The 27,743-nt window shown below is 39.3% G+C and overlaps 1 protein-coding gene across 2 annotated transcripts in view; it reads right to left on the reverse strand.

Annotated features, from left to right (window-relative positions):
• Positions 1-550: 550 nt before the first annotated feature.
• Positions 551-27,743, reverse strand: part of LOC148014198 (putative NADH kinase) — a 35,702-nt gene continuing 8,509 nt past the window's right edge. Inside the window, exons 2-5 of one of the 2 annotated variants that reach the window (XM_087666687.1) lie at positions 22,543-22,788; positions 1,696-1,776; positions 1,152-1,303; positions 551-1,067 (exon numbers count right to left, since the gene is read on the reverse strand). In XM_087666687.1, coding sequence (XP_087522813.1) covers positions 695-1,067; positions 1,152-1,303; positions 1,696-1,776; positions 22,543-22,788 — 852 coding nt within the window. In that variant the 3' untranslated portion in view covers positions 551-694. The remainder of the gene's footprint in view (positions 1,068-1,151; positions 1,304-1,695; positions 1,777-22,542; positions 22,789-27,743) is intronic. The other variant, XR_015688634.1, reaches the window with a different exon arrangement.

Raw genomic sequence — 27,743 nt, forward strand, 5'->3', positions numbered from 1 at the left:
GTGCGAAGCACCTAACCAATTTTATGCATGTTTACCAGGGATATAGCAGGCCCAAATCGCCCACGCATAAACAGTGTTTCATGGATGCATAGATGCACCAGTAATTTCGTGTATGTTGTTTGGTGCAATAAACAAAATTTTAAGACACAAAGGACCCTATCATTAAGGTAAGGGGATTGATTAAGCAACAGCCACCTACAACATGACACAATATACCACTATTTAGTAGCTTTTGTGAAATGTATAATAAAATTTCATTTCTGTTGACATGTGAGATGATGCCAGAATCAATTAAAGGTTTATATAATATGATTGTGTTTATTTTTCACCTAGCATCTCTAGAGCACCCAAAACAAATGGTCCCTCGGTTCCACTAAATCACTCCCACTTTCCAGCTATTTTGTGGCCTTTGTTACTAACTATGTCTAGTTGATGCAAAACAAGCATGCCCAATATTCTGCAATATCAAATTCAATTGAAGGGATGGTAGTACAATACAATATCTATCAAGCATCCAGACGAGCTTGTGAGACAACTGAAAACCGGTCCATCCAAAAAGACCTGCAAAATTGTATAGCAGATAAACCAAAATACCAGTTCTACGTTGCCCCATATTCAAAAGTCCCAAAACTGAGTACTATACAAAATCACAGGCAGGGACAGATAATACAAGTTGAACAAACGTGATCAAATGTTATTTACAAAAAGTATCCCTCAAAAAGACTTGCACTAGTGGTGCATCTGCTGAGAACTCAATAACATCTCCAAACTTAATACCATAACATATGTGTGATCCATCAAAATAAACATTTCCTTGCCTCCCACTAAACATCATTTTAAGCATTTCATCCTGCTTTACAGAACCATGCATGAAATTTCTATGGGAAGGATGTGGCATAATGGGCTCCCTAACCATGAACTGTAAATCCACAGTTGAGGGAGACATGATGTATCCACCTGCAGATCTCATGGCACCTGTTGAACCAACCCCAGTGCATATACGCAATCCGCTTGACCGTGAGTGTATGAGAGGGGAGACCCTTGCTTGAGTTTCTTTTTTGTGAATGCTGTGCCAATGAGTATTCATACTACTAGTTAAAATCCAATGTTGCAAGCAGAATGTCAATCAATTGTCAAGAATTGCAGCTCACCTGAATGTGCATCGTGTCACAGAGGCAGGATTAGGATGCGCAAGTAAGACATCATTCAATGCAGATGTTTTGAGTAGAGCACCATTCACTCGTGAAGAAATCCTGTGCAGAAAGGTTGAGAGTCTTTTTCCGTCTAGTACTTCTTCTAAAACCTACAGAAACAAAGCATCATCTCAAAACTTAAGTAAAAAAGGAAGACAACCATTTCTATGTCACACTTAAGAGTGCATTGTTTAAATGGAATCCCTTCTGGAGTCAAACTGAATCAATTTCTGCCTAAATGTAAAGTGGAAGCAAACAGTTGTTCTATGTATACAAGACATTGGCCATTTATCTGCAGAGAGGAGTTGGTAAATGGAACTCAAAATCATTTCTTTGAGGATACTGAAGGAGGGAAAACAAAATCCAGCTTAAAATTTTGTAATATTTATCTTAAAGAGGTGGGCATAGGGATGAGATTGGCAAAGACATGATAGCTGCTCTTAAAAATGAGGACCCAAAGGGAAAGTCTGTGAATAAATCATGCAGACTCAAAAGATCTTACTTGCTCAAAATTTGCTCTGGTTGCAGCACATAGATAGCCTGCACTGCGGGTGGCGTCAAACTCTTCCAGTTTTTCTTCCACCTGTAATAGCATAAGAAGAGCCCCAATTTTGAAGACTAATCAAAGAAACAAACATGCTAAAAAGCGGCCACTCACATGAAAATACATACAATGACTGCCACAGAATGCTGACCATAGTATAATATAAACCTCATTTTTCACAGATTCTTCCTTCCAGAGTAGTTAGATGTGAAAACAACCAAACAAAATGCCAGAAACCTCTGGCGATTTGACAAAGCTGTCTGTTCAATAAACCAATGCCACATCATGTGTAGTTAAGTCATGATCAACTTCTCAAATCCTTCTTGGTTGAGCCCTCATAGACAATGCAATGCTTCTCCACAGCTCTGGAAACAAAACTTGCATTACTGCTTCGCATCAAGAATTCTTGATTCAATCAGCATTGGATTACACCACCCCATTTGGTCTAAAAATCCAAACTGCATGGGAACTTTTTACATTTCCTCCTCATGCTGGTTTGTGTGTCCTTAATTCAATACTACAAAGGTCAGCTCTCCCTGTTAATATGTGGTCAGAGGGCTATTTATATGAAAACTGTCAAAGAGGAAGATAAGAAAGATTGGAATCTGGTCACAACAAGAGTTGAAGGACTTGGGGAGATAGAGTTGGTCGATGCAACTATTCTGCAGCTCATATCTAGAACTTGTCTTCACCGTAGTTTTCTAAAGCTAAACTAAAGTGACATGCAATGTTACATTTATGGTGTAATACTTTGGGGAACAAGTGCGAGAGAAGACCGTCCGGGGGCCCTGGGCACCCGAATGGGGTCAAGGGGAGCCTAGGAAGTGAGTGAGTGCAAAAATAGTATAACTCACCTTAAGGAGACGGCTAGCGAGAGACACACGAGGAGTGAGTAGTCGAGCCAGCACTTCCTAGACATGACGGGGAGGAGAAACAGAGAACAATCTCTCGTGCTTTAATGACGGATAACAGAGGGGGCACTACGCAGAAATTCCCCGCAGCTATCATTGTATCATTGACAGGCACCTTATATTGGTATCAGAGCCGTTGGGCTATGTTTTCTTGGAAAAAGTCGAAAGGGCTTTCGTCCTCATCTGCAACCGAAGTGTGAGCGGGTCACGTCAATCGTCGCCCTTCCGGACTGAGCCTAAATCTAGCGTCTTAGACGTTTCCGTGTTGGCGGGCTTTTTCAGAAAGAGCTGTTAGGTCCTGTCTTAGCCTAGTGCGGATGCTTTTGTGTTGGCGACAGCTGCAGGATTGGCGGTGGTTATCACGCTAGTCTCACACACTAGAGGTCTCCAGTTCGAGTCCGGATTCGAATTTGCATGGGCGTCGCCTAACAAATTACGTCCGTGTTGGCGTCACGGGCAGAGTTCGTGTACTCGGCGTGGACGATAGGATGGTGCAAGTCGGGCGAAGTCCCGTTTTAAATTACAATTGTCACGAGAACAATTTGATGATCTAACTGCTCGTGTGCAAGCACAGGGGGTTCAAATGGAGTTGCTAACTCAAGCACTCACAGAAATTAAATCTCAATTAGCCTTATTACTAGAAATGGATAAAAATAAGGTAGAAACCTCAGACATTCCATCTTCATCGAAACATCTAGATGTGACTATACAAGACCCTAGGGAACCCCACCAAAAGCTGAGGGATAACCCAGTGTTAAAAGATATGAAACCCCCTCAGTTTCATGGGGAGAAAAATGATAGAAATAAAGATACTATCTTTAATTTCCTCCAAAAATAGGAAGATTTGCACAAATTAAATAATACTCCACCACATCTTCAAGTGCTGGGGGCTAGTTTAACCTTGGGGCCAAAGGCATATAAATGGTGGAGAACTTTAAAGGAGGCAAATAAAATACCTGAAACTTGGGCTCAATTTGAACTGGTCTTTCTGAAAGAATTCCTTCTTGAAAATAAAATGGAAAGAAATTGGGAAGATTGGGATTTTGTCAGACAAAAGAGAAGACCTTTGCTAACATATCTTGAGGAGTATCGTGAGATAATCCTCAAATTGAAAGAAATAGACGAATTTCAAAAGACAAGATGATTTATAAGGGGACTAGATAAGGCTTGTAAAAAGGAAGTGAAAAGAAGTTCACCCAAGACACTTGAAGAGGCAATTAAATTTGCATTAATCAATGAAGATAATACGTATCCGGGTGCACTCACTAGTCTCACTGATACGGAGCCCAAGACTAAGGAATTTGAAGCCTCAAAATTTGTAGGAAAATTTAAAAGGAAAATGCCATTCCTTAAGGGCAAGAAACAACCCTTTGAAAAGAAACAATATGTAAGGCCAAAGTTAAGCCAAGATGACTTTGATAAGGCATAAAAAGAAAGGTTGTGTTTCAATTGCCTATCCCCTAACCATGCTGTCTAGAATTGCCCTCAAAGGAAAAAGGGGGAAGATAAAGGAAAGAATAAGGACAAGGGCAAGGAAAAAGAGAAACAAATCCATGTAGTGTAGACCCTGGAATTAAAGGGGCATGAAAAGTATAAATCTTTAGCGGTCTTGCACAAGGATGTACAACACAGGTGTTATATGTCAACTTCTATGTGGCAGCCTACTTTCAGGCCACATGATTTAGTTAGAGTGCATGGATTGATAGCGGGAAAGAGGGTTAGAGTCATGATTGATGAGTCTGCCACCCACAATTTCATAAATTATGCACTTGTCAAAAAATTGAAACTTCCCCAACAAAAGAGTGAGCATCAATATGTTGTTCGTAGGATGCAAGGTCAGGATAATAAAATATGGGATACAATGGTATCCAATTTGGAAATCGAGATCCAAAGATATAAAGACAACCTTGATTTCCAAATTATGAATATGGAAAGAGCCAATATTGCTTTAGGGAGGGAGTGGCTATGGGGATTGGAACCATCCTTAAAGTGTAGTTATCATCATAATACACTGGAATTTAAAAGGGATGGTAAGACTTTTGTGATTCAAGGTGAACATGAAGTATCTGATAACCCTTTCATGTGTTCTATTGAAGTTCAGAAGCTAATAAAGAAGGAAGCTTGTGAGGTATATATATTATGGTCCCTTCCTATACAGGACACTTTTACTTTTTGTAATATAAAGCAACAATTTTCTTATGTTTGTGAGTTGAATGTAAGTAATGAATTGAGTGGTTTGTTAGATGAATTTAAAGTTGTGTTTCCTTTTGATTTACCAAGTGGCCTTCCACCAAATAGAGCCCAGGGGTGATGTAAATCACCCAATTCACATAGATAGGGATACACACCCTATTTCTAAACCACCTTATAAGTTAAGTGAAACACAGCACCAAGAAGTCGAAAGACAAATTAAGGATTATCTTGATCAAGGGTTTATATAACCCAGTAATTCACCTTGGGCTTTCCCAATTTTATTGGTAAAGAAAAAAGATGGTTCTATGCGACTTTGTGTTGATTATAGAGCACTTAATAAAGTAACGGTGAAAAATAAATTTCCTATGCCGAGAATGGAGGATCTTTTTTATCAATTACAAGGGGCAAAATCCCTCACAAAGATAGACTTAAGATCAGGCTATCACCAAGTAAGAATTAAGGCACAGGATGTTCCTAAGATAGCATTTCGTACTAGATATGGGCAGTATGATTTTTTGGTGATGCCTTTTAGCCTCACTAATGCACCAGCTACTTTTATGAAGCTGATGAATAGTGTGTTACAGCCCTATCTAGGACACTTTGTAGTAGTCTTCTTGGATGATATCTTGATCTTTAGTAAATCGAGAGAAGAACATTTGAAACATTTATGGTTAATATTCCAATCGTTAAGAACCCAATCCCTTTATGCGAAGAAAACTAAATGTGAATTTTTTGCACAATAGGTCAAATATTTGGAGCATAGTATCTCGAAAGAGGGAATCAAGATGGATCCAAAAAAAGTAAGGGCAATTATTGGAATGGCCATCTCCAAGAAACCTAGAAAAGTTACAGATCTTCCTAGGTTAATCTGGATTTTATCGAAGATTCATTCGAGATTATACGAAGTTAGCCGTTTCAATGACGGGCCAACTTAAAGGGAAAGGAAAAAGCTTTAATTGGGGAACAGACCAAAATGAAAGTTTTTAAAAACTTAAGGTAGCTATTGCTACAGCCCCAGTACTATTAATTGTGGATCCCAATAAACCATTCGGGGTTGAAGCTGATGCCAGTGATAGGGCAATAGGCGCGGTCTTATTACAAGAAGGTCAACCAATTGCTTTTGAAAGCAAGAAATTAGACCGTGCAAAACAGAATTATTCTGTTTATGAGAGGGAGCTGTATGCAATAGTACATGCAAATGAAGAAATGGAGGCACTATTTGTACAGTGCCAAACTTTTGATCTTGTCGAATCATGAAAGCATTAAGTGGCTTAATGACCAACCGGATCTACAAGGGCATAAAGCCAGATGGGCCGAACTCCTCCAAGAGTTCGTCGACTATGAGATAAGGTATAGAAAAGGAAAGTATAAGGGAAATGCTAGGTTGATCCGGCATATTCCAACATATGGAAAACAATAGAAAATGGGGATCCGAATGGAAGAGCCTCCACTAAGGAAGGAACATCTCAGGATGTTCAACAAGGAAATGGAGCATCAAGGGTTGCTCAAATGGAGTTCAAGTGGAAGAATTTTACCATTGATAATGGCTATTTACTCTACAAGGGTAGGGTATGTGTCCCGAAAGATGAAGAAATAAGGCGCCAGATACTCTTTGAGTGTCATGATACCCCTACTGCGGGACATCCAGAAGTTAATAAGACTTATAGTCTTATTAAAAGGCGGTTCTATTGGCCTCGAATGAATAAGGACGTCCTTGACTATGAGGTCAAATGTAATAAATGCCAAGTTAATAAAGCTGAAAGATTGAAAATGGGAGGACTTCTCCACCCATTAGAGATTCCTTCGGGAAAATAGGGGAGTATCTCCATGGACTTTATTGTCGCGTTACCTAAAACACAGAGGAGGCACGACTCTGTGTGGGTGATTGTGGATAGGTTAACCAAAATGGCTAGGTTTATTCCAACTTCAACTAATGTTAAAACACCAGAATTGGCTAGATTGTTCATAGAGAACATATACCGATTGTATGGTCTTCCGACAAATATAGTTTCTGATCGGGATAGAAAACTTGATAGTCAATTTTGGCATGTTGTATTTAGAAAGTTGGATACTAAACTTAGCATGAGTAAGGCGGAGCACCCACAAACTGATGGGCAAACTGAAAGGGTTAGATATGCTCAGGGCATATGTAAGTAAAAGGCAAACTAGTTGGGAAGAGTATCTACCGATAGCAGAGTTTGCATATAATAGTCCCAAGCACTCTTCCACTAGATATAGCCCATTTATGCTAATGTATGGGTTTCAGCCCAGAGCTCCTCATGGAGTAGGACAGCATAAGGAAAAGGTTCAGGCAGCCAAGGATTTTTTGGAGGATATGAATAATATGTTAAAATTTACTCAAGAAAATATTAAGAAAACTCAAAATCGAGCTAGAGCTTATGCAGATCCTTACCGAAGAGACATCTCCTTTGAAGAAGGGAAATTGGTCTATCTTAAGGTGCCTGAACAAACTAAAACCATGAAAACGGGATGATGTCCAAAGTTGTCACCCAGGTATTGTGGTCCTTTCACAATACTTTAAAGGGTGGGAGAACAGGCTTACAAGCTCCAACTACCTGCTGGTAGTAAAACAGATCCAGTTTTTCATGTAAGTAAGCTAAGAAAAAAGCTGGGTGATATGAATAATCTAATCTTAAATGATAATATTGAGGAGCTATTAGATGACCAATCTAATCCACATGAACCAGAAAGAATTTTAAATGTTTGTAACAGACGAACAAGGAATACTATTTATCAAGAATATCTGGTCAAATGGAAAGATTGTTCGGAAGAAAGCTCAACATGGGAGCAAGTAAGTACTTTATAGAAAAGGTTTCCCAATTTACAGTTGGACCTTCCAAGTATCGTTTTCGAGGACGAAACCGATTCTTAAGGGGGAGGAAATGTTACATTTATGGTCTAATACTTTGGGGAACAAGTGCGAGAGAAGACCATCCGGGGACCTTGGGCATCCAAATGGGGTCAAGGGGAGCCTAGGAAGTGAGTGAGTGCAAAAATAGTATAACTCACCTTAAGGAGACGGTTGGCGAGAGACACACGAGGAGTGAGTAGTTGAGCCAGCACTTCCTAGACGTGGCTAGGAGAAACAGAGAACAGTCTCTCGTGCTTTAATGACGGATAACATAGGGGGCACTACGCAGAAATTCCCCGCATCTATCATTGTATCATTGACGAGCACCTTATATGCAAAATTCCCCTTTAAATGATTCCAATTACATATCCATTCTAAGCAAATTACAGTTCGCAAAGTTCATGGAGAAGTGATTGGGCTCAAAAATGTGAGACTCAACATGAGAGTGATAAGTATTAAGGAGGAGGGCACCTCCCTCCAAGAAGACAGGAAGCATCTAGTATTATAACACAAAAGAAAAGACCTATTCCCCTTCGTTATAGCATCGAAAGCAAGAAGGGACCTCGCACAAGCACCTACCCTAATATGAAGATGACATAGAGTAGCAAGATCTGGCACATGTACAATAGGTGTTCATGATTGAGGGTGATTGCTCGTGCACAAAATGAAAATGGTGTGGCTGAAACCAACCTTTAGAAAACCCAAAGGGAAGTAATCATAAACTCAATTTTCAAAACACTTACCTTAATCATGAAATCAGCAATAAAACAATTCACACAAGGAGCTAGGATGCTCGTACTCAAAGACGAAAAACACAAATCGGTACCAAAGCTTGGCCCCCCTTGTGGTATATCTTTAAGAGTACTAGAGACGTTCAACTTGAGTACAAAGAACCTATCTCTACTCTAAAACCTTGCATTTCAACCACTAGCACATTCTAGCCAGTATCTTGTTCTTGTATGTCATAAGGGCATGTATTTTTGCAAGCCTCACTTAACATGTGGATTATTTTTTATAACATATTTAAATGTTACACATGTGAGGTGCAACTAAGGTTAGTGTAAATAAATGAGCTCGGAACCTGAGGAAATCAATGGTCAGATGTCAAAGGCAAAAGTTGCAATTAGTTATGCCGCACAAATTCTAGGTAGTATTTGGTGCCTCTAATTGGAGTAAGTTATTTATTTGGCCGCAAGTGTCATTTGGTGACACTAGAGATGCTAATGGTACTTAATGCCGATTCGATGGTCAAAAATGACACAGGGACAATCGGGAGATGAAGTAGCCTAGCCAATTTAATTACTGGCTGATCATACTATTTTTCTAGGCACCGAAATAATTTAGTCATGCAACTGCATCTAATAGTGCTGGTTTTCATATAAATACAGCAAATATACTCTTTTTGCAACAGTCTACTTATGATAATTTGACACCCACCCTGGCCGCCATAGGACTATGATGAAGGTGGTAAAAGTGTGAAGTTTGAGCCTTTCAATGGTGCACAAGATAGGCAAAAAGCACTTAACTTTTATTCAACAATTTGATACAGCCTATTGTGGAGGCAACTTCATAAAAGCCTTTGAGATACGCAAGGCAACCACATTCCTGAAGGGAAATACATTGCAGTGGTGGTCTACACTTCGCATTCAAGGAAAGGCAACTACCACTTGGGTCAAGTTCAAGCAAATGTTTGCTTCAAATTGGTTGACAAATACCTTTGGAGTAGACATTATGAGAGCATGGAATCAATTGGATTCCAAGGATTGCAAGAAAATGGATCAATACAATGAGAAGTTTTGGGATGCTCTGCTGCCTGTTACTTCTTATCGGTCAATACAATGAGAAGTTTTGGGATGCTTTGCTGCATGTTACTTCTTATCGGTCAATACCCCTCCATGAGCAAGTGGAGAAGCATTTTTGTGGTTTGTCAAAGGGTATACGGGATTTTTACATAAAGTCCATTGTTTCTAGCATGTCTCAACTCATAGAAACTATTACTACAATTGATGCCTTGCTACGTGGAAAAGATGCAAGGTTCCAAGACATTGAGCCCAAGTCACATGTCAAAGAGGCTAAGGCTGAGTAAATGGGCAAAAATAAAGCCTAAAAATCACGATAGATCTGAATATGGCTAGAAAGAGAAACAAATTGCAGAGAAAAATGGTGCACGACATAAGGAATTGATGGCTGTAAATAAATGCTTTATTTATGAGCAGGAAGGGCACATGTTAGGGAGATGTCCTAATAGGCAACAAGCTGAAAAAGATAACAGAAAAAAAAAAGGTAAAACCATTGCTAGTTTAGTGTTTGATATAGTAGTAGATCAGCCCAATGATGATAGTACCCCAAGGATTGCATCCAAAAAGCATCCTCATCCATGGATGTTGCACAAATATGCGAAGATAGAGCATTTCCAAGCTCTCATGTCAGCATCATTGACCTAACTCTACTCACCTCAATAACAATCCCAAAGACATGGAATCTTGAAGCTCCATTTTATCAGTATTCTTCATGATTCATTATTTCATTCACTTTCTATGTCATAGTGTTTGTCGTACACACACTATGTTCCTCTCCACAAACCCTATTGTTTCTTTAGAGAATCAAAAATAATAATGAGAATATTGGAAATCAAAGAATGAAAGAATGGGCAATGGAATCCATACCTCACAACATAAGATGTACCATATGACTGATCCAATGCAAGAGTGGAATATATATAGGCTACAATACAAGACTTGAGACAAATGGACCAGCCCTACATGAGCCACCCAACTGCCCATATAGATGCCCAATAATAAGCCTAATAAATGAGTCTTAGCACCCATGAAATGTAGACTGTTGGCAACCTCATGGACTCTATGACAATTGTATAGATGTTCACCACATCTAACTCAATCTAAAGGAGCCCCACCTATGTCTAACCAAGTGCCAACTCCCAAACTCCTATGAAGAACCAACAATAGGAAGAGAAATCTTCCTAGGTCTATAGTTGTCTTGTAATCTCTTCCAAAAGTCTACCAGAACACTAGCAAGATGCCCTACCCAATCCAATGTTGAGGAGCAACCTAATCTTGCTTATCTAAATCCTCCTCCCTAGTCCGGTAGTGTATCCAAAAATGGGGATGTCTCTAGGTCCCTATCTTGAAAGCGCTCTCTCCATACCCAAGCTAATGGATCAAATTGTAAACTCCAAAGTGATCTCCACTAATAGACATCAAAATCTCCATCCATCCAACAAACAAGTCATCAAGTCTAGGTCTAATACTAGCTCCTACCATATTGAGCCACCACTTTGGCCCTTTGATAATAGCAAAATGTGTAATTTATCTCATTCAAATCCTCTCTCATCAATCTCCCATCCTCTACAATTGAGAAGGTGAAAACACTCTTTGTGCTAGAACCAATCATGACAAGAAGGATGTCTCCTCAAGTGAATCGACCAATCCAAGACTGGGAAGTCTCTATTGCAGTTCTTTACCCAAGGAATTTGCAATAACAAAACCTTTCAACTATGTCTCTAGTACCTATGTATCAGTGCTACATGGCACACTAACCTCTGATGCCAATTGCAAGTTTATGTGCTTTACCACAAGTTTGGCACATCAATGTCCTGCTGCCCGCATATGACTTAAAGACAAAGACAAACAGCTAATGATGCTGCCAATGGTAAATTCCTCACAGCAAGCTACATTTTGCAATCACAATCAACTTCATGCTCACATCATAACCACCTTGCCAACAGCCAACACCCTCAGCAATGCAATAATCTACTGTGAATGGCCACGCTCACACATGCCATAATGGTCTGTACACATGAAACTTAATGCTACTATGGATCAAACTAGAACTATTATACCCGATCACATTGATTTTCATCTGTGTTTATGTTACACATTTTGGTCACTTACCATGCAATACACACATCTATGTGTGAACGCACTTTAAGTCACTTTCACAACCCTAAAGTCTAAGGGTTGTACTTTGTACTTATCACTTCAGATTCTATTACCCAAACTATCTTGCTATGACCATCAAAAGAAGTTATTAAGAAATATACCAAAATTTTTCTACTTCAATAAAAGCTATTTGTTTTTCAATCTTGCATGGGCATTTTTCACAAGTGACAGCCTTCCCAAATGGTTTTTTCAGCATTTTTTATAATTAAATATTAATTTTCAGGCTTTAAATACTGAAAATTAATCTAACAATTATTTTGGTGCCCTGAAAAATAATGTGACTGGCCAATAATTAAATTGGCTCAATAAGTGGCTAGTTTGGGCTACACGAAAGAGATTCAACAATCATTTATTATGATTGTTCCATCATTAGTCTCTCCCAGTCAATTGTGGCATGTTTATGCCCAACAGTATTTGAACATGTATATAAGTTTAGAAGACCCATGTAATTTACAGCCTGCCACATCAGCAGCCACACAGCTCAGAACTGGTTCTACCTGCTCTCGAATTGCCACATCAGCATATTTTCAGATCTACCCAGCTGCTACAAGTATATTTATTATTTTAATCGAAATTTCAGAGCCAAAGCAAAGGGCTTTTGCAAGAACACTTTTTGCTTCAACAAGTGCTTCAGTGCACGAAGTGAAGAAATTTGCAGATATTTGGGTCAAAAATTTTGGGGTTTTTGTACTTTTGGCACACATTGTCACATGTAACCGTCAGAGTGCAGCGATGCAGAAGCGTGGGACCAAGACTGAAAGAGAGTGAACACAGAGAGAAGAGAGAGAGAGGAGAGACATTGAAACGTAGAAAATCTGCAGTGTAGTATGCTGTATAGGAATGCAGAAATATACACAGGTGCAGAAAAAGTATCTGCGTATGTCTCCGCCTTGAGGACCTCGATCTCTCCGTCATCCTAAGTGCTGTTGGTCTCAGCAGCCTATCTCTGTCAGATCCAAGATGACCAAGTGTTGGACTGGAGTGCTATAAATAGCAGAAAATAACACGAGAAAATGGCCAGAATCAGGTCGGCTCCATTTAATGCAGCCAGCTGCACAAAAAACCTGTCCGACTGCTGCTGTGCCATGTGGCAACTGTCCGACTGCACTGCGTGGCTCCTCCTGCACTCTGCAACTGCTGGTCTGGCTCCTCCTGCGTTGTCCATACTGCCTCCTGTCCAAGGAATGACTCTCTAATAGTAACATGTTTTTAGTCTAAAATTGACTAAAACTACACACATTGGACAATTAAATTTTTGGGGCTTTTGTGTTTTTAGTGCTGCTGGGCACTCTTATTGCCTTGGACAACATGTTTTTTGCTGAAATTTGGAAAATTTCAGCACATTGAGGCAGCATTTTTAAGTGTGACATGATTTGGTGGTTCTTTTGACTAAATTTGATCAATTACAGCTTGGCATTTGCTGTAATTTCCAGGAATTTGAAGATTTCCAAGTCAGCCAACTTTTGTAATTGCTCTTTTTGCATTTGATTAAGTGACATTTATCATGGCAGCTCATGGACAGAATGATGTTTTCACTTATGTTTCGAAAGAGGATAGATTGGATGGCGACAACTATTCTCTGTGGTCCTTTATGATGAAAAATGTGCTTGTTGCAAAAGGTCTTTGGGATTATGTCAGTGGGAAAGAAGTATGTCTTGGTGATTTGGCTCCTGCAACCCCTCCACAAGCAGGTCGTGGACAAAGGCAAGAGGGTGCAGCAGCAACCTCTCAACAAGCAACGGGACGTGGACAAAGGCAAGAAGTTTTTGCATAGCCACCACCCCAAAGAATAGCTGCTCAAAAAGCTTGGGACACTAAGGATGCCCAAGCATTGTCACTTTTTTCATTGGCAATTTAGCAGTCAATAATCCCGCATATTTGTTCTGCTACTACTTCATGAGTAGCATGGCTTACACTTGAGCACATGTTCACTGGTAAGAATGAGGCACGCATTTCTTTTTTGAAGGAGCTTGAAAATGTGAAGATGGACGAAGGTGATGCTATGCAAGATCCACCTTAGTAAAATTCAGGACTTGCATGAGCAATTGATCAATGTAGATGAGTATTATTCTGATGCCCAAATGATTTCCACTACTTTGAACTCTTTGCCACCATCTTATTTGGCCTTCCACATTGCATTGTTAGCTTACTGCTAGAAGAAGAGCAAACAAAGAAGAACAGTAGTGCGGATGTAGTAGCTTTTGAACAAGCTTTTGTAACAAGGCAAAAAGGTAAGGGCCATCAGCCCAAGAATGCTCCGCAGAGTTCTAGAAATTCTGGAACTTCACAAAACAACAAGAAGCAAGGGGTACACAAACTAAGAAGGGCAAGTGTCATTATTTAAAAAGCCAAGTCATTATATCACAGAATGCAAGAAATGCATAGTCAAGGAGAAAAAGGAGTCTAGGATGTCAATTTCAAATGCACCTTCTACTTCTACTACCACACAGTCTACGTCTTTTATCATTGACCGTGACTGTTGTTTCGCACTTATGATTCTTCCTAGGCAAATAGAGCATTCAACTCTATCAAGGATGCTAGTACTAGATTTTTTAATAGTGGTGCTTCTAAACACATTATATCGAGTCAACAGCCATAATGAAGGCAAACAAGTGCACAACCTGTCAAAATAGGCTGATGTAGTTATTGCAAATAGTCCTAAAACCACTACCAAATAAAGCTGAAAACAAGGGGTACTAACCAAGTAATGAATTGTCAAATGAAGGTGACTCCTTGCATAAACAGTGTAGTAAACTACAACTACAACATGTTGAAAATGAAGTACATAAGTAGAAATCAATACCAAAGAGGGGCAATCACTAATATAAGACAAACTCCAACTACCAAGGAATAGTTCTAATTGGCAGTGAGTGAATATACAATGGAAACCAAGAATCGTCAAAGAATCAATGTGTCAAACTGTGCTCTACCAACAGGAAGATTGTATAGTAATTCTCAGCCACCTGTTGGAAGATTTCCGTCTCAATTTGGAGGTTCCATACATGGTAATCATAATCAGCCAATTTTGGGACAGCAACCCTTTCATGAATGAGAGCTTAAGGACAAAATTGTTCTAGCCAAATTTAATGGTCAGTCATCTTCACCATCTGATTTAGAGGAGTGGACCTCTAAGATGGAGTCCTACTTTGACATATTCCCTAAAACTGATGACATGAAGATTCACTTTGCTTCCTTGCATTTGGAGGGATTTGCCCATACTTGGTGGCAGTATATTAAAAAAGAAAACATACTTGTAGAGAATTGGAAAGCTTTCAAGGCACTTATGACTGAAGTATTTGTTTCTCCTCTTGAGAAAGAGAAATTAACACGGAGATGGTATGGTTTGAAACAAAGGGGCCTAAGTGTAAGACAGTACACTAACCAATTCCTCAACCTGACCATGTATGTGGAAAGCATCAATGATGAGGCTAAGCTTCACAAGTTTATGTATGGTTTGGAGCCATCTTTATCAGCTAATGTTATGGCACAAAATCCTACTTCACTCTTTAAGGCTATTGAGCTTGCGGAGCGCTATGGAAGAAAGTATAGAAAAGAATCTTCATTTCAGCCTGGTTTTGGACAGCCAAGGACTGTTTTAAAGCAGGGGCAAGTTGGTAACACTTATGGCAGTAATCATGTGCCAAATGGGAGCTTACGGATACCAACTTATCCTCCATTCAATGCTTCTAGGCCTCAAAGTAATTTCAGGACAGCAAACAGTTCAAGAGTTGATTTCAAACAGGGGGACAGCAAGCCTAAGTCCATCTCAGCTAATACAAATCCTAAATCTATTCCTATGGATCTTTATAAAGAAAGGAAGGACAAAGGCTTATGTTTCAAGTATGGGGAAAAGTATACACCTGATCATGCCTCAAAGTGTCTATACAAAAATGTCAAACCCAAGCTTCAGAGTATGTATCCAAGTGGGACTTGTGATGAGTTGCTTGCTGCCACTAATTGTTCTATCTCTATGGATCCTTGGACAGGATCTAAGAGCCCTAATACACTCCGTATGAAGGGAAGCATATGTGGAAAGCCAGTGTTCATCCTGATAGACAATGGCAGTACTCATAGTTTTGTGAATAAGTCCATCATGGACAAGATAAATTGTGTTCCCTCAGATTTACAGCAGCCCATTAGAGTTCAAGTGGCTAATGGTGAAGAGGAAATCAGTACACAGATTTGCCCACAGATTTCTTTACAGTTGGCTGAAAATTTTGAAGCCAAGGTAAACTTAATCACTCTGGAAATGGGGCCTATAGATATTGTACTCGGTTGTGATTGGTTGATGACACAAGGCAGGATCACTATGGATTTCTCACAGTTGTATATGGAGTTTATCTCCAATGGACAGCCTATCCATTTACAGGGAAGTCCTAGTAGATCAGATTTTCAACTTATCACCATTCAACAACTCAAAAGAGAGTACAAGAAGCGCTCACAAATATTTGTTTTGCATTTGAATAAAAAAACACAAGATCAGCCCAATAATTCAACAAACCATCCAGCCTTGACAGCTCTTCTGAAGGAGAATAGAGATCTGTTTGAAGTACCTACTTCATTGCCTCCTAAGAGAGCAATGGATCACTCCATTGATTTGGAGCCCAACTCAAAGACAATCAATAAGCCACCTTACAGATTATCAAAGTGTGAACGAGAGGAAGTAGCCCAGCAAATCAAGGAACTTCTTGAAATGGGATTCATTGAGCCAAGTTCTTCACCTTATGCATCCCCAATCCTGTTAGTCAAAAAGAAAGATGGATCTTTCAGAATGTGCATTGACTACAGGGATCTCAATAAGATCACAATCAAGAACAGGTATCCTATACCCAGGATTGATGATTTGCTTGATGAGCTTAAGGGGGCTCGATTTTTTACGAAGATTGATTTGAGGTCAGGGTATCATCAGATTCGCATGTGAGAGGGTGATGAAGTCAAGACTGCTTTTAGGACTGATCGTGGGCTCTATCATTTCTTAGTGATGCCATTTGGGCTTACAAATGCTCCAGCTACCTTCCAAAGCCTGATGAATAAGATTTTACAACCTTTCCTCTTTCAGTTTGTCTTGGTGTTCTTTGACGACATCTTGATCTATAGCAAGACTTCACAGGATCACTTGGCACATATGAAGAGGGTTTTTGATGTATTGAGACATCATAGGCTTTTTACTAAGGAGAAAAAGTGTTCTTTTATGCAGACTAAAGTGGAATACTTGGGACATATTGTCAGTGAAAAAGGAATACAAGCTGATCCCAAGAAGGTGCAATGCATAAGAGATTGGCCAGCGCCTACTACTACTACCTCTCTTAGAGGATTCCTTGGTTTATCTTCATTCTATCGTTGATTTATTAAGCATTATGCGGCAATTGCAGCTCCTTTGACTGACAGGTTGAAGAAGGAGGCTTTCTTTTGGGATGCTCTTGCAGATAGCAGCTTCAACCAGTTAAAGGAACTCCTTACCTCTGCTCTTATCTTAGTATGCCCGGACTTCTCCAAAGAATTTACTATACAGTGTGATGTTAGTGGATACAGTGTGATGCTAGTGGCCGTGGCATTGGAGCTGTTTTGCTTCAGGAGCATGGAGTAATTGCATTTGAGAGCCGTAAGCTTACAGATAAAGAAATGGCCATGAATGTTTATGACCAAGAGATGTTAGCTATCTTGCATGCAATCAAGATGTGACACCATTACTTATATGGCAGCCGATTCAGAGTACATAGTGATCACAGGGTACTTAAGTCTTTCCTTACTCAGTCCAATCTTACTCCAAAGCAACGTCGTTGGGTAGCTACATTACAGAATTATGATTTTGACATCACTCATACAAGGGACAAAGATAACATAGTGGTTGATTCTCTTTCTCGTATATGGGCCTGCAAAGTTTCAGCTATGACAGAATTACATAATGACTCGATTGAAGAATTACAGGAGGCCTATCTTCTAGATGAGGAATTCAGCCAAATCTTTCAGAAATTACAGCAAGGTCTTATGGAAGAAAACTCGCATTACCAGCTTAAAAATGGTATTATTTGGTTGAAAGGCAAGATTGTTATTCCCTCTACTTCTTCTTTTAAGCGGAAAATTATGGAGGAGTTACATTCTTCGCCTCCAACTCGACATTTAGGAGTTTTTAAAACCTGTGACAAGATCAATAAAAGCTTTTATTGGAAAGGACTATGGAAAGATGTCAAGGACTTTGTTATGAAGTGTATGCCTTGTCGGCAAAATAAGGACAGCACCCATAAGCCAGGAGGCTTGTTACAGCCATTGCCTATTCCTACGAGTAAATGGACTCATATTACTATGAATTTCATTATTGGCTTATCTACTACCAAGAAGGGATGGAATAGTATTTATGTGGTGGTAGACAGACTCACCAAGGCAGCCCATTTTATTCCAACCAAGATTCAGTTTACTGCTTCTCAAGTGGCTAGCCAGTTTATGAAGCAGATTTTTAGACTACATGGATTACCGCAGGTAATTGTCCATGATAGAGACTCAAAGTTTATGAGTAACTTTTGGCAAGCAGTATTTACATCTATGGGCACTAAATTGGCTCCATCTACGGCTTATCATCCTCAAACTAATGGACAGACAGAGAGAGTTAATAAATGGTTGGAGACTTATCTTCGTCATTTTTGCTATGATGTCCAAACCTCATGGGATTCTTAGTTACACTTAGCTCATTTTGCTTATAACAATTTCACTCATGCAAGCATAGGAGTTTCACCCTTTGAGGCTTTGTATGGTTATAAGGTGCCCTTACCCACAGTCATCTTTAATGAAAAGATCAATCCTCATGGGAAGGAATAATTGGAAAGAATGCAGACCCTTCTTCAGCAATGTAAGGTGAATCTAAGGAAGGCTCAAGATCAAATAAAGATGTATGCTGATGAGAAGAGGAGACTCTCAGAGTTCTAGGAAGAAGAGTTGGTTTTGTTAAAGGTGCCCAAATCCAAGTACTCTATGTTAAAAGATGGATCTAGTAATAAGCTTGCCCACAGGTTTTATGGCCCTTACCGGATCCTTAAGCGAATTGGAGATTTGGCATACAGACTAGAGCTTCCCTCTTCTACAAAGATTCATAATGTCTTCCATGTTAGTCAGCTCAAGCCTTATTATGGTGATCCAGTGGATATAGTTGATGAGCTGCCACCTATTGATGAAGACGGTCTTATTCAGTACATCCCAGAGGCTGTTATAGGTCAGCGTGAAAAGAAGCTTTAATCACGTTCTATTGTGGAATATTTGATCAAATGAAGAGGTTTACCACCTGAAGAAGCTTCTTGGAGACCTGATTCTATATTGGATGAGTATCCTTACTTGAGGGATACATTGGTGGCTGAAGCCTATTGCTTATGAAGCTAGTAATGATGCAGACTGGTTCAGGACAGCACGTTGTTTTAGAACAGTTTTTATCGTGCCTAATTTTCAGAATTAAGCTATCTACATGGGCTTCAAGTACTCTTCAAGAGCTTCGTTTTGATATATGGTACGTCCCATTTGGACACTTCTACTAGAAGTTATGGCAGATTTGGTCCAGCAGGGTCTGTTTACACAGCAAGCTGTCTACTTTGTTTCGAGATTATTTGTTGAAGACTTTATGGCTCCATATGCTTCTGAAGTATTCCAAATCATGTATATAGCTGGGACTTACTTCCGTTCTTCAATTTCAGCTCATGTAGTTAGTCATATTTCATTCATTTCCCATTTGTAAAGCTGTAACAACAAAGTAGTACTCTGTTCTATCTATCTTTTTCTAGTTGTTTCCAGGTTTGTTTTTTAGGACAAAAACTTTTGGGAAGGGATGGATTGTAAGAAGTTGGGAATAACAAATTAGTGTAAATAACATTGATATTATGCCATGTCACACTGACATTGGTATAAAAGGAGAGGAGATGTAATTTTTCACATCTTTTTGACACATTAATACAATTACAGTCTTTCTCTCCCATCTTGCTTACAACTTCTATGGCTTCCCCTTCTTTCCTGTCTTTCTCTCTCTAAATCTAGTCTTTCTCTCTCCTCGTCACTCTTCTTCTCTCTCTTCCTGCGGCCTTTCTCTCTTCTGCAGTCTTCTCTCTCCTCTTTCTCTCTCCTTAGTTCTCTCTCTGACAGAAACAGAACTTGGAGAGAATAATACTTCAAACAGAACACCTTTACTCTATTTTTGTGTCGTAAATTAAAGGCGAGTAATGAATTTGTATCATGAGATAATTCAAGGAAGCTGATTTTATATGTTGAACCTAAAGTAATTAAATAACTAAAACTACTCTCTCAAGAGAAGTGGGACGATGGACCCCCTGACGATCCAGACCTATGGGACTGGGTGGTCTCGGTAACCCAAGAGCTTTCTTAAGAAGAAATAAAAATCGCACTTGATGGATCATTAGAAACCAAAAAGATTGACTCACATCACTTTAGAATCCGCTAATATTAATTAGCTACTAGTAATAGATTTGACCAGAAAAAACTCAGATCGAGATCCTCGTTGGGAGCGGCTTAAACTTCCACTACGGGGTAGACTCAAGTGAGCCTAGTTAGCAAACTCTGAGCGAACGGTGCTTCTTAGGACATCTCTTGATGGACTACTAAGAATATACTACCGAGAAATGGCTCGGGCGGCACGTTACAAAAGATTAAAGAGGTGGATACTATAAGTAGTAGTCAAGGTAATGTGCTTTATATCTCTAGGATAGGGAATGTATTCTTAGATACTATTGATGATGAAATGTGTCAAGATTTGACTCTTGATTCAAAAGGTATCATTTTATGTTACTCCTAAGAGAGTGGTTGTAATGTGATGGACTGAGAAGCCCCCAGTGACACGATTTAGTGGCCCATCAAGAGATATTCCTAAGTGATGTCGCATAGTACTCCTTGGAATAACGTGGGGTTTGTCACCTAGGTTCTCCTGAGGTCACTCCACAATGAAAGGTTTTGACTGTGACCCACAAGAATCAATTTGAATCTGAGTTCTTAAAGTAGACTAAGGTTACCTATTGGTTCATCTAGTGTGTGTCTTTGAGTGTTTGCTTTGTGCTAGATCAGCTGTTGACCCATGTCTGTTAGTTTAAAGAGAGTGAGAAATGAGGGGGAGTGTAGTATATCAACCTCTCTTTCCATAAGGTGTAGTCTCAATCTAGTCCCCTAAAATGACACGAATTCAGGGTTCTATTTTATCTTCTAGTTGAGTCAATGCTAAGTTTCTATTTGATGCATCTGGAAGAAGGTCTAGGCTCACTAAGACCACCCAACCACCCTAAAGTCTAAGGGTTGTACTTTGTACTTACCATTTCACATTCTATTACACAAACTGTCGTGCTGTAACCACTCCCTCTCTCTATCAGTCATATTCACTTCTTTCTCCATTATAGTTTCAAATGACAACGCAAGCATCCTACTATACATAGCTAACACAACAAAACAAACAATGCCCTCCAACCAGTGTTGTGTGGAATTAGAGACTTTACAACAGCATCAATATGAAACACCATAAATTCAAGCAACCCCTCCGCACTCAAAGTGAAAGTGAAAAGATTGCCACATCAAAATGCATGTTCACATACCTTGTTACATCCCACTCATTCAGACTTTGATCTTCGATTGCAATCTCTTATACAATATTCATTGTAACATGTCATATAGTGAAAAAAGCATCGTATTTAATACATTTATAGACTACCTCATAAGTATAGGCTACCTCCTATGACAAGTTTCAATTGTGATGCTCGTTGATCTAAAGCATGGTCGCACTCTAGATATTGCCCTCAGTAATAAGGGGCATCAGTCTTTGTCATTGTAGAAAAGGCACACACAAAAAGGCACAAACAACTGCAAGCTCTTTGTCATCTACCTCATTTAAGTTAGATGATCTCTTCCCCTCCGTCCCTTGCGTTCATATGCATTTATGACTTAGATGAGCTGTTATGTAGCATAGAGGTAATTTGCAAAACACAAGCAGAGGGTGGGCAGCTGATACAGGAGAGTCTTAACAAAAGGGCAGAAATGTCAAACTTTAAATCAGCACAGAATTCAGGCTGACTACAGCCAGATTTTTTGGCTGAAATAAGAAATGAGAGACACGGTGGGCTATGGTGGATTCTATGCAAGAGGTTGAAATGCCAAATTTATAAAGAATGGTCTTGGCTACAGTGGAGATAACATATGTGGGTTGAGAAGAGAGGATGACAGTATGGGCTGTACTTAAGGTGGACAGAAGAGGGGATGTATTTTGCAGGGACACGGCAAAACAAAGAACAGGAGAATCAGAAAAAATCACAAAACAGGATGGTCCAGCAAAAGCAACTTCAAATAGATCTGCCCCTTTTTCACCCTTACAAATCTTGCATGTTTTGCCTGGTGACCATCTACTGAAAGCTGATCAGCACAACATCTATTCCTTTGCTGATAGTTGACCGTATTTACAAGGCAGAAGCAAAAAGAGAGTCTTTAGTAGGCACAATACCACCCAACCAGACTAAGTTTAGCAGTAGAAGGTTTGTGTTTACTGTTTTCTCACAGCATAATCTGCATTTTATTCTACCAAACAGCATTTTAAATGTCTCCCACTGCCCATCAGGGTTGCATTCATGCATATCACACAAAATCTCTCCTCTCTTCAACCATTCAAGCATATTTGGTCGGTTTTTGTTGAGTTCATGAGCTAATGTTGCTGCGACAAAGTCTGTGACCTTTTTCAGTACGTTTTTTACTGGATTTCGGTGTCATCATAATAGTACATGTCATTTGATAATACACATGCAATGTAGGCATACAGTTTTGAAAATTTTGTAGATAAACTTACAAAGTGAAGTACATAGAGACTCGTAAAATATATGGGATTGTAGAAGACCTTATTTTTACTTACCTCATCAGCTTGGGTTGGATCTGAGTTGACACCAAGAAGAGGAATAGTACTATCAAGAAAATGACTAGCTTGCAATAAAGTTCCATCACCACCCACAGTAATGACTAGATCAACATTGCGAATAGGTTCTGTAAGCTCATCCCTGTATAATAATTTCCAGCATATTCTCTTGTCACTGAGGACACCTTTACAACCCTCAATTGTAGCTTCATGAACCTTATGGCGATCTTCTAGATTGCCAGCATCCTGAAAAGAATGTCAACATCATCTTTGGCAATATATGCTTAAATAAGTGCAATATTAATGCCTATTGAAGCCACAAAACTTCATGCATTGAGAAAAAACCATTTCAAATGAGCTTACTTAGCCCTTGCATGTGTTGAGAATAAGACATACAAACCTTCATAATCATAGGTATGATACTTAAACTTCAACATCTTAGAGCCCTCAAAAACTCACACATTACCTTCATACACAATGTTGGTTCCTTTTAGTTCACCAAACCAACAACACATTCAAGTGCCGTAATTTAAGGAAGCATTAAAACTTTATGTTTTCTAGGGTTCTAGCCTGGTGAATGAACTAGTAATTGTGTTTGTAAAACATGCTTTCCCCCTTAGAGACCATCATGAAATATGAATTAGAACAGCTGCTTATTGTTACCCATGGAGTTAGAAGGCCCTTAAAACTGCTTGAAAAGGTGTTGGATGGATTCCACATTGCATGTGCTTTTTTAGAACTCAATTTGGACCACGTTAGAATTATTTTAGAATCAGCTTAGTGTTGGGTGTAAAGGCCCTTACGCTACTCCCGTGTGTATATTACTTTACACATGTAAATTCACCCTTGCGGGTGTAAGTGTACCATACCCTAAGTATAAATACATTCTCTTATTCTTTGTGTGTACCACACTGGTACACACCTATCAGCCGACTCTCACTCACTGTTCACTCAACCACTGCTGCACCTCGATCGACGAGCATACTCTGTTTTGCTTCTACTCGTACTCTTCAAACTGGTATCAGAGCACAAGAATCAGTGCAGTCAAGAAGTTGTAACCAGCAGTCAAGTAAACGTGACAGGCCGGTAGGTCTGTCGACGGGGCAGTTCGCGTGCAGCCAGACAGGTCAATGTCAATGGCTGCGATAATGCCTGCAACAGGCCTCTGATAGGCTAGCAGGCCTGTCGAAGGCTGGTCAACTCGACGACTACATGGACCAGGAGGACTGCAACGGCCAAGCCGATTGCGATATGTCAGGCGGACAGCAACAACTAGGCGAACTGTGGGGACCAGGCAGACTGCAAGCGACGAGCCAAGACTGCAGCAACGAGCCAAAAAGGTCAACGTTTTTACATTTTTTTCATATATATTTAATTTCTTGAAGAATCAGGCCCCTTATCTTAGCGGGTGATTGCGGCACAAGCACAGAAAGCAGATCTGTGCGAATTTACACTTGAAATTTTGGGGCTTTTCCCAGATTAAGTGCCAAACAAGCATAACAGTGACTGTGACCCATATATTGCAGACATTGGGTGCACATGCCTCAAAAAAATTTGGGGTTTTTCATGTATAAGTGAAATTTTGCTCGGTTGAGCCAATTTCATTGAAATTTGTGAACTCTTGGACCCCGAAATTTGGGGCTTTTGCAGAATTCGTAAAATTTATGCAACATTTGCCCGTATTTGATGCTCGGGAAGATGTATTGATGCAATTGGGGTAGATTCACTACAAAAATTTTGGGGCTTTTCGCATCAGTAATGCACTTTGAGTCAAATTGAGCCTTGACAGTGAAATTTGCAGCAGATTCACTGCTGAGTGGGAGAAATTTGAACTCGGGATGTTTCAAATGTTGTAAAACGGCAGCTTCTCTTGGCACATGTATTGCTGAATGCTCATTATGTAGTGAAACAGTGGTATATACAGCACTTGGGTTATTGCATTTGGGCATTATGGTGATGTATTACTGAAGTGGGAGCTGTCATTCATGCAAATGTATCAGATTTGATTTGTGTACATGATGTAATCAGTAGTTGAGACTGAAATTGCAGCAAAACATTTCCTTCTTGGACATCTTGGAAGTACAAGTGTGTGTAATTGCTGTTACCCTCAGCGACTTTGCCAATTGGCTAAAAGTATTCAACACTTTATTGCAGTTTTTATTGTTGAAGATGGCTGGCGATGCATCTACATCTGACACAAAGATTCTCTTTGAGATTCGTGAATTTGATGGCAATGGCTTTGATCTTTGGAACGATCATATGCAGGGTATACTCTTTCTGAAGAATTGTGATGATGCCTTGGAAGAACATAAGCCTGTTGCTTTGTCAGATGAGGATTGGGCTAAAATGAATAAAAAGGAAATTACTTACATTAAAATGGCTATCACAGATGATAGCTTGGTTGATATCAAGGGACTTGCTACTGCCTATGCAGTTTGGGAGAAACTCAAGGCTATGTATGAGAATACAACTCTTGTCAATCAAGTACATCTCATGCGAAAGTTGGTCAACTTGAAGCTTAATGAGTCTAAGCCTACCTCAGAGCATCTGAATGCTTTCACTGGTATTTTGAGTCACTTACAAGATGCAAGCTTGCTAGCTTTTGATCCTAAATTGAGGACTGTCTTCTTGCTCATGACTTTACCTAATTCATGGGAAGTACTAGTTGTGTCATTGAGCAACAATCCCAACTTGACATTTGATGGTGTGCATGGTTATATTCTCAATGAAGAGATTAGACGCAAGGCAAGTGGGGAAAACAATGGATCAGCCTACATGTAAGAGAAAGAACTAAAAAAAGATCAAATGTTGCAAATAAGAACAAAAATTGCAGCAAAAGCAAGGAGAAACAACAAGATATCACTTGTTATCAATGTGGCTACAAAGGGCATAAAAAGTCCAATTATAGGTACTTTAGAAAGTAACAAGAATGTAAGAAGCAGGCTAATGCAAAAGGCAAAAAGAATGAAAAAGATGGCAGCTCTACCCCTAAAGAAACAGAAATAGCAAATGCGGTATCTAATGTTGTTATATAGGAGATAGAAGATAAAGATGTTGATTTGCTAGTGGCATCGTCAAATCCACATGCTATGATAGTAGAGGACATGTATATCACTAAAAGGGATATGATAGATGCTTTGTTGTCAGCTCATGATGGTAGGTCACAATTGTGGATTGTTGACAATGGTACTTCATTTCATGTAACTCTATCTTTGGAGTGTTTCTCTTCTTATGCAAAAGGTAATCTTGGGAAAGTCTATCTAGGCAACAACCATGCATGTGATATTGAAGGAATGGGCACCATACACCTGGCTCTTGAAAATGGTCAGGAATCGATCCTTTATGATGTTAGGTATCTACTTGGCTTCAAGAAGAGTTTGCTTTCTATTAGGCAACTAAACAACAAAAGTTACTTCACTACTTTTGGTGGTGGAATGTAGAAGATACAGAAAGGGTCTATGCTAGTCGCTAGAGGTGGTAAAAAGGGCACTTTATACTATCTCTACCACAAGGCACTTCTTAGAAAGTTTGTTACAGTTGCTAAAGTGCAGTCACACATGGAGTTATGGCACAAGTATCTTGGACACATGAGCCAAAAGGATTTGCAGGCACTTTCTTCACTTGGAAGAGTTGATGTAAAAAACTCAAAGCTTGACTTTTGTGATGATTGTGTTTTGGGAAAATGTGTAAAGAGTCCATACTCTCATGGAGCCTCTAGGAAGGCACGTATCTTGGATTTAGTTCATTCTGATGTATGTACCATGCCAATAAAAACTCTTGGTGGTTTTCATTATTTTGTGTCTTTTATTAATGACCATTCTAGATAGCTATGGGTTTACTTGCTTAAGCAAAAGAGCGAGGCATTGGATGCCTTCAAAAAGTTTTATGCATTTGTTAGTACTCAAAAGGATTTAAAATAAAAATGCATAAGAACAGACAACAGGGGAGAGTATGTATTTAAAAAATTTAGTAAGTTTTGTGATGTCAATGGGATTAAACGGGAGCTTGCAGCTCCTTATAATCCATCATCTAATGATGTGGTTGAGCGAATGAATCGTACATTATGTGAGAAGTGCATGCTGTCCACGCCTAATCTCTCGCAATCCATCTAGGGAGAGGCACTTAAAACCGCGATGCATATTTGCAACCAATCTCCACATCGTGCACTTGAAAGTAGCATCCCTGAAGAGATTTGATCTAGCAAACTTGCTTCATATGACCACTTAAGAGTGTTTGACTGCGAATGCTATGTACATGTACCCGTTGATAGCAGAACCAAGCTTGATATAAAATCTCATAAAGACATCTTCATGGGTTATGGAGATAAAGGTGAAATGGGCTATAGAGTTTGGGTTCCAAGCATACAAAAGGTGCTATGCAGCCGGGATGTGGTATTTAATGAGTCAAAGCTGCTAAAAAATGTCACATCTAATGACTTAAATTTAAAAAAAGTGAAATTTCAGCATGATCAACCAAGTAGCACGTGGCATCACTCTGATCTTGCTCATTTTGAATCTCCCTCCCCAACCTAGTGATATATAAAGAGTGAGAATCCAAAGAATAAGATGTTGATAGACCAATCAAAAAAATACCTCTCACCCACTCCACTAGATTTCACTATAACCTTTGGAGAGATCTTCTTTGATAACCCCAATAAATCTGTTCATCCATTATGCAATTAACGGAGTTAGAATCTATGCACCATCTCTTATCACAATGAGTCATTACTTTGATCTTCTGAAAGAAGCAACTTGTAACCTCAACTTATTCGAATCCCCAAAACCCTTGTCATGGCACAATAAAAAAAGAATTTGTATCCTTTTCATTATTTTGCATATTTAATTATTTATTAGATTTGTTTCCTTTGCACTTAGTAGATGTAAAGAAAAGTATATTAGAGCTAGCTATCAATGAGTGGTCACAAGTTATGGCAGACCCATGCAGTGAGTTTTAAAAAAAGATAGTACATACTTCCACCTGTATGGACTGATTAAGCGTCTGTGACTGGAAATCAAGCATATCAAGGTTAAGCTTACATACAAAAAGAATTGATACCTTGAAGTGTGGGCTAGACCCACCAGAATAACAATTACAGTCAACAAGCTAGCACAATAATGAAATGTTTATACAATGTGCATGTACAGACTGAAAGCTTAAAATGCACATATCTTTACATAAGAAAATAATATGAAGATTTTAAC

The sequence above is a fragment of the Lygodium microphyllum genome, chromosome 25 (assembly GCF_053477565.2).
Source record: "Lygodium microphyllum isolate KBCC chromosome 25, Lygodium_microphyllum_v1.1.10, whole genome shotgun sequence".
Classification (NCBI taxonomy): domain Eukaryota; kingdom Viridiplantae; phylum Streptophyta; class Polypodiopsida; order Schizaeales; family Lygodiaceae; genus Lygodium; species Lygodium microphyllum.